Source organism: Gavialis gangeticus, unplaced genomic scaffold (assembly GCF_001723915.1).
Source record: "Gavialis gangeticus isolate Ggan-Ray unplaced genomic scaffold, GavGan_comp1, whole genome shotgun sequence".
NCBI lineage: Eukaryota > Metazoa > Chordata > Crocodylia > Gavialidae > Gavialis > Gavialis gangeticus.
In genome coordinates this window covers 25857661-25865126 of record NW_017729033.1, presented here as the reverse complement: position 1 = coordinate 25865126, position 7466 = coordinate 25857661, and the positions used below count along the sequence as shown (strand labels likewise).

Sequence of the window (7466 nt, the reverse complement as noted above, 5' to 3'; positions counted from 1 at the left end):
GTCCAACCCTCTGCCATGGCAGGAAAGGTTACTGGGGTCAAACAACCCCAGCAAGGTGTACATCTAACATCTTGGTAATGTCCATCACTGTGATATGACATAAATGTATTTTAGCATCAAAGAGGTGTTATAGCTCTTGTCAGGGGAATGTGCAAGAAGTATGGTTTTGCTGGTAATAGGGTGGATCCACAGGGAGTGTGGTAGCACAGTCATGCATGTGAGCTCTTGGCTCTGGCTCTGCCTGGAATCACTGCTTTCACTAAGCTCACTGCATGTGTGGCATGGTGAAAGGCATGTGTGGCAACATCCTCACTTGCCCTGTTCCTGATCCCATACTACCATTTTACTGGTCCGGGTCTACAGTTGGGAGAACTGTTCGACAAACTTTTAGGGATCTATTTTGTGGCTGTGTTGGTCTGAGAAAAATAAATACAAAACTCTTGGTTCAGAGGTGATACCTTTTTATTAGACCAACTAAAAAGTAGCAAAAAAAAAAATTATTTCTTTGCAAGCTTTTGGGCACATGCATCCTTCTTCAGGCTGAGGAGAAATCAAAGATTGTAAAAGCCCTCCTAGGTAGAAAATAAACTCCATTTTGCACAGGGGAAGTTGAGGCTGGCCGTGTATTCCCTAGGGTCTGTAAGAGTCCTTTTGTGAGAGTTGCTCTGTGATGTGCAGATAAGGCAAAGTGACATCCTCAGATCTGGGAAAGAAGTAAATACAGCCTAAGCTAAATCAGACATAAAATGATTTACTTTTGTTTAACTCCATTATGTGTAAATAACATAGACTAAATGCACACAGTGGTCTTATGGCTTATTATCTCTTCCATCTGATGATTTGTCTGAACACTGCAGGTAACAACAACCCTCTTCCCTTTTAAATGATCTTGTAGTTTTTTCAGAATTTAGGTTATCTATTTCAGCTTCCCTTGACTTGTTTTGTAGCTGCTTCTGATGACTTTCCTCCTTTGGTTCACTGCCATCTTCCTCTTCTATAAGAGTTAAGTCATTGTTCAATCTGTTTCTTTCCCATACCTGAGGAATGGCACTTCGTGCCCAAAAGCTTGTCCAGTCTTACCTAACTATATACTGTATTTACTTGAATACTTAGGTTCTATAGCTGGAAAACTTATAAATTTGTTTTAATTTTCCAGGTATAGAAGCTAATTTATTGGAGGGTTGTCTTGAATTCATGTGCCCCGTGCCCCCTGCCGCCTCCCGTGCCCCTCCACTGCTGCAGGCAGGAAAGCAGCAGCATAGGGGCAGGTAGCGGGGGAACAGGTCAGGCAGCTGGGGCGGGAAGGGGGCAGACATCTCCCTTGCTCTCTGCCCCACTCCGCTTCCACTTCTTCCCCCTGCAAATGAATAGTATGGGTTTTATAACAATACAAATGCCAATATAATACCATTGATTAGCACTGAAAGGCCTTAATAAAGCTGAAATTAGGTCTGTTAGAGTTTAATTCCATAATCCTATATTTTAGATGTTCTGCCACTTCTTTTGTGCATTTAGCAAATGTAGAGTAATGAACCTTTTCATTAAAGTATGGGTACTTTAATGAGAAAGCATCAGAAACCTTGTTAGAAGATTGTGCAATAAAACACATCTTACTGGAACTGACAAACTCATTAAGGAATGCACTCACAACCAGTTAAGAGGCTTACTTTCAATTGATTAGAAATTCTCTGAAGAAGGCGTGGTAGCCTCTCTTTATATAACACAATGATTCTTCCATATTTTATAGATGTGCGTTATTAAACGGACATAACCTTTTAAATTTGTTTCCTGAATCTGACACCTAGAAAATGCGTAAGCAAGAAAGAGAAGAGAGACACCTAATGGAAGTAGAGAATGAAGATAATGTGGATACCTCCACAGAAATTTTTCATGCATGCTAACATGGTTATCCACCAACATGTTGCTAGAATGGTCTGGTATATGACTACTCATCTTTTTCTGCCAATAAATTACTGTTTCTTGAAATGATTTTTTTAGAAGTGTGACACCTAAAACTCATTTGAATACTACTACTAATGAATAATAATAGCTTAATATGCCAGAACTATAACATGTTTGTTTTTTTTTTAAAAGAAATCTTGCATTCTAAGGGTAATGTTTATAAAGTTACATAACAGTATGTGTGGATTGATATAGGTTCTACATAATGCAATAGCTACTTATTGCTAATTAAACTATTCTGAGTCTTGCACCAAATTTTATGATTACAGCCATATCCTGGCATACGTTTGGGCAAGGGTACACATAAGTACCACATGCAGAGAATATAAATAATGCAGAGGCAAAGAACATGAATAAGATAACATAGACCTCATAGAAGTGGAGGGAAATTTACCATTGAGTTAATGTTTGTTAATTTTTACAAGTTTCTAAAAATACTCCAATATTTTTTAATGTTTATAATATACTTTGTGTACATTAGGATATTTATAATCAAACAAATGGGCAAAACACCCAATGTAATTAATATTATTTTTATTGTCTTTTAGATGGATTAGAACAATTGGAATTTCAGAAGCCTTATGAGCACGGTAAAAGACATAATAAGCGTTTTGTATTACTTTTCATTATATTGCCATGTTCAGTCTTATCATGGCAGCATTCATGCCAGCTCCCAACTGTACAATTCACTACACCTTTTCACATTTGAAAACTTGTTTCTACTCCATATCATTCCCTTCCCCCTGCACTTTGTTGTATTTTTTGTTTCTTGGGGTTTATTGGTATTAAATACTCTGTTTCAGACTTTTCCTTCCACTTGCATATTAGCCACATGCTGTGCAATATTGCTGTGATCTTCTCTAGCAGAAAGAAAGCAGAATGTGGCCTTTTTGATACCTTGGGAATATTCCGTTCTAAATTACATTGGCTTGCAAATCTGCTAAAAGTCTCATGCTCATCTACTATTTTCCTGATGGTGTATTCTTTTCCATTGTGTTTTCTTGGTTGAGCATGATGTCATTTTAATATTAAGTTCCATTTTAGTGTTTGCAGCCCCATCCTGGATCAGTGTGAGGCACTGAATGAATGTGTAAGACCGCATGGCCCCTGTCCTGTTAAACTTACATTCTCCCGGTATAAACCAAGAATCCTTGATGTTCCTGCAGGATTGTTATTGGGCCAGAGTCCTGTGAAATTCTGAAATTCTTCATAGGAATCTCCAACAAGCTCTTAATGATACTCAGTAATTTCTAATCAACAACATTTAGAGGCATTTCTCTTCCCAGTGATCTGTAGGAGAACTCTCCAGCAATTGGGAAAGGAGGGAGTAATCTTCCTGTCCTTTCATAATCCCATGGAGCATTCAGGTGTCACAACAATGGTAGTGGTAGGAGAACCTGGATAGTGAGAAACAAATAATTAATTGGTGCAAATTGGGGCATCTACATGAATTTTATTAACGACAGTGTTTTTATAAACTTAATTTGTGTGTACACACGTATGTATATTAAAATTAATAATTCATCATAATTATAGTACATACATTTAAATCATCTATATGGAATAATCAATTGTATTAATTGTATTATATAATAATAGTGTTAATTTTATTGTGTATTACAATTAATCTTAAAAAAAATAAGAATATTACCTATCAACTTTTCACATTTCCTTAGGAAAATTTTATAAGTGTTTTCCTTAAGTGTTGAATTTCTTGCCCCATACGTTTTTAGCTTGCATCTATCTACCTGGATCCTTAACTGACTTTTGTATTGCAGACTTTTCACATCACTCATCTCGCCCAGAGTTCAGTAGAACGAAGAAGGTGAAAGAATTCCTGATGAAGTGTAAAGATTCACAGCTCCAGTTGGAAAGGACAGTGAGTCAAGAAAAGGATTTTTATAGGTCTTCAAATAAAGAGACCATTCCCATGTCTGAAGAACCACGTTTCTCCATACATCAAGATAAAGATGATCTGGAGTCTGAGGTCCTTCAGTCTTTGTTACTGTTTTTAAACAGTCAAGAGTATGTGAGAGACTTCAAAAATCTCTATGACTTCTCATTCCCATTTCTGAGCACCACATTTTATGGCTATAGTGGTGAGGATGAACTAGTTGACTATTTTAGATTGGCAAGAGAGGCAGCAAAAAAAGCAAATATGCCTTGGGCCCTGATGAGGCTATGCTTTCTTTTGGGTAGACTGAGTGTTAGAAAGCTGAAATTTTCTCAAGCACGGGTTTATTTTGAAGAAGCCATGGGAGCAATGAAAGGAGATTTTGGTGACCTGTATCTGGTTATCGCTCTTTATACAAATCTAACAGCTATTTACTTGAAGCAGAAGAACAAAGAAAAAAGCGCTCGCATTTTTGACAAGGCCGCATCCCTGCTTGTGGGGATTCCCAACTGTGTTTGCAGCACTGACATGGAGTCGGATATTTTAAGGAATGCCTTAAAGAGGACAGTAGTGAGTCGGAGCAAGCATGCAGAGGCTAGAGCATGCTTTCTTTTGGTAAAACATTACACAAAACTTAAACAGTACGAAGAGGCTCTACCATTTCTAGAAAGGCTGCAATTATTGAATAATGAGCTGGGTTTGCAAAACAGCTCCTTGTCAGTCAACTGCTATTTTAAACTGGGTGAATTCTACAGTCAGAAATACTTGCCACACATTGTGCTAAGCTGCGTAAGGATTGCTTCTTCCCAGGGCTCAGGTACTCTAATCAGTTGTTTGAGAAGCATTGATTTGGTTATGAAAAATGCACCCAAGCTGTATCAGCTTAGAAAAGCAGGACAAACACTCCCATCACAAATTGCACCTTACCTCAGACACACACTTGCCTCAGTATTTACCAATGAACAGCAAAAACTATATAGCACAATTTGTCTTGGCTTAGCAGAACTGTACAGGCATCACAGACAATATGGGAAGGCCATTGTTTGTATGGAGAAAGTACTGGACTCCAATACTTCACCCAGTGCCGAAGAAACTATTAACCACTTAGTTTTACTTGCTTGGTTATATATTCTGCACAGACAAAATGCTGATGCTTTGGTCATTTTAAATGCTATAGCAGACTCTTTCTGTGGAAGTCTGCAACAGTTAGGAGTTATTTATAATATGATTGGTATTGCTTTGAAAAGAGTGGAGAATATAAAAGAAGCAGCTGAGAACTACTACAAAGCTTTACAAATCTCAAAAGAGACTAAAATGACCCATAACCAAGCTGTTGTTTTGTCCAATTTTGGGATGCTATGTCTGGATTCAGCTGCTACCAATTTGGCAGAGCGCTACTTCATCAAAGCCATGAAGCTGTTCTCAAGGCTTCCAAGCATGGATTGTGGCAGAGATTTTATTCAAGTCCTCCTCCAACTGGGATCCTATTATGTTAATGGCACCTATAAGGAAAAAGGACTATTTTATTATGAATGGGCCTTTTTGGTAGCGATGGAAACAAATAATTTGGAAAGTGGGTACACTTCCTTTCCTTTTTGATTTCAAATGTGCTGTGGCCATTTGGGAATGTTTGTATTCTGTTGATATTACCGTATCTTTATTTTCATTACATTATTAATGACTCAGAGCAAACATCGCCCTTTTCCTTTGCTGTGCTGTTCTAGTCGTCATTAAGGGTGTAAAACAATTAGACTAGTTTACAATTAGTTACACTGAACAGATGTAATTTTCATCTTTTGCTCTGCTACTGTGTGGGAAGCTAACCCATTGCAACTTTAAATTGTTTCTTCGAGTTTTAAAGCTATAGTGGCTATGTCCACTTACAGTGGCCTAGGAATAGATTAAATCAGGTGATGTATGCTGGTAAGAATGAAGGCCTTCCCACTCTTTGAAGTGTATTGTTAATGCAGTGCTCTTAAGTATTTGATTTGTCAGAAATAATGTAGAAAAAGGAATCTTAATGCAAAAAGTAAACACATTTAGAGAATAAAATAAAGGGGAAAATTTGGTTGGGCATACTCATACTCATCTCCAGTACTGGTATAGAAAGGAATCTGTGCAGTGAACATAGAGAACATCGACTTTGTAATTTTTCAGTTAAGGGATGCAGATGAGTGGATCAAATGATGGTTAAAAAAGCTACATTGCTGGTCTATCTAAATGACACTTCATTGGCCAGTCGGCAGGAGGATCAGAAAAGAACAGTGCACTTAGCCCGCTTTATTTTGGAGACAAAGCTAGAGGCGACCTCATGCTTTAACTAGTTCAGATGGAGAAAGGGTGGAATGTGGTAGTGAAGTGTGATTTTTTTTTTTTTTTTTTTTTTTTTTGGGGGGGGGGTTGCTATAGTATAAAGCAGTGCTTGAAAAATCCTTATTATGTAAGGCATTATTTCAGCAAACCAGGGTCACAATAAGTAGAATTGAATTCTATCGGATTGCATTTTTAACCTTGTTAATAAGGATGTATTTTTTGAGCATTTCAAACCTGTTTTCCTAGGTCAGCTCCAAGCTATTCAGCTGCTGTGCCAATTCTACAGTAGAGTTGCTCCAGATGGAGCCCAGTGTGTCATCTACAATGAATATAAATTATCACTAGCTAGAAAAATGTCTGACAAAGTTTTGGAGGGACAAATTTTGGAAACCATCAGTCAGCTGTATCTCTCTTTAGGCACAGAAAGGTAAGATCCATTCTAAATGGTGTTGTTTTTGTTTTTAATTTTTAACAGGAAAGACTGTGCTGGAGGGTGCTACTGCTCGCTACATTCTTCTGGTATGTCAGGTAGAGTGCAGTAGACTGCCCTGCCAATATGCCTTAGCTTAGAATTAGAGGTGTCCCTTTTCATCTCACAGATTTGTCTAGGCTTTTTTAAAATGACCTCAAAGTTAGATTTACAAGGGTTTAGTACCAGCATTAAGAACCAAACAAATAAGCTGGACTTTTTTTTCATGCTGAAATAGTGAGACAATCATTGTGTCTCTACTGTGACTGTCAACACAGTTTGCTAATTTTGAGAGTGGTTTTTGTATGGAAACATGTACCCTAAGCTTGGGACAGACGTTGAAAAACCCTGAGCCTGAATTGATTCAATCTTTGCAGTTTAGTCTAACCTGGCTAGGCTAAACCAGTTTGTAACTGTACAGACATCCCTGCTGGACTGAAAAAATTTAGGCATGTGCTTGCAGTGGCTGAGACTAGAAGCTGCAGGGTGCTAGAGCAGCTCTCCCTTCCCTTGCACAGCTCTGAGCTGAGGGGGGCATGGCCAGGCCCTGGCAGGATGCTCTTATTATTTGCCACCCTCCCACAAGCAGCCTAGAAGGGAATGTTTATCACCCCTAACTCTGTGTTTATTAGCCCATTAAAAAAATAAAGCCTCTCTCCATTAGTTCAAGCTCTTCTTAAACAGTTTTTCCAAGGAAGGATATTAAGCTACTGGTTGATTAGCTCCAAAAAGCCTGTCTGCCTTTGTCATCTCCCACAACACAGGCTGTAGACCGCATGTGGCCTGCTAGCTAGTGTTGAGGTGTTTGCATAAGGCACAGGGGCGGGA

At 38.4% G+C, this 7466-nt stretch overlaps 1 protein-coding gene across 6 annotated transcripts in view; it reads left to right on the top strand.

Moving 5' to 3' along the window:
• Window positions 1-7466, top strand: part of SH3TC1 (SH3 domain and tetratricopeptide repeats 1) — a 92072-nt gene that overhangs the window by 45941 nt on the left and 38665 nt on the right. For 5 of the 6 annotated variants that reach the window (XM_019526379.1, XM_019526377.1, XM_019526378.1 and 2 more), the window contains 3 exons: window positions 2511-2552; window positions 3741-5429; window positions 6416-6596. In XM_019526379.1, coding sequence (XP_019381924.1) covers window positions 2511-2552; window positions 3741-5429; window positions 6416-6596 — 1912 coding nt within the window. The remainder of the gene's footprint in view (window positions 1-2510; window positions 2553-3740; window positions 5430-6415; window positions 6597-7466) is intronic. The other variant, XM_019526382.1, reaches the window with a different exon arrangement.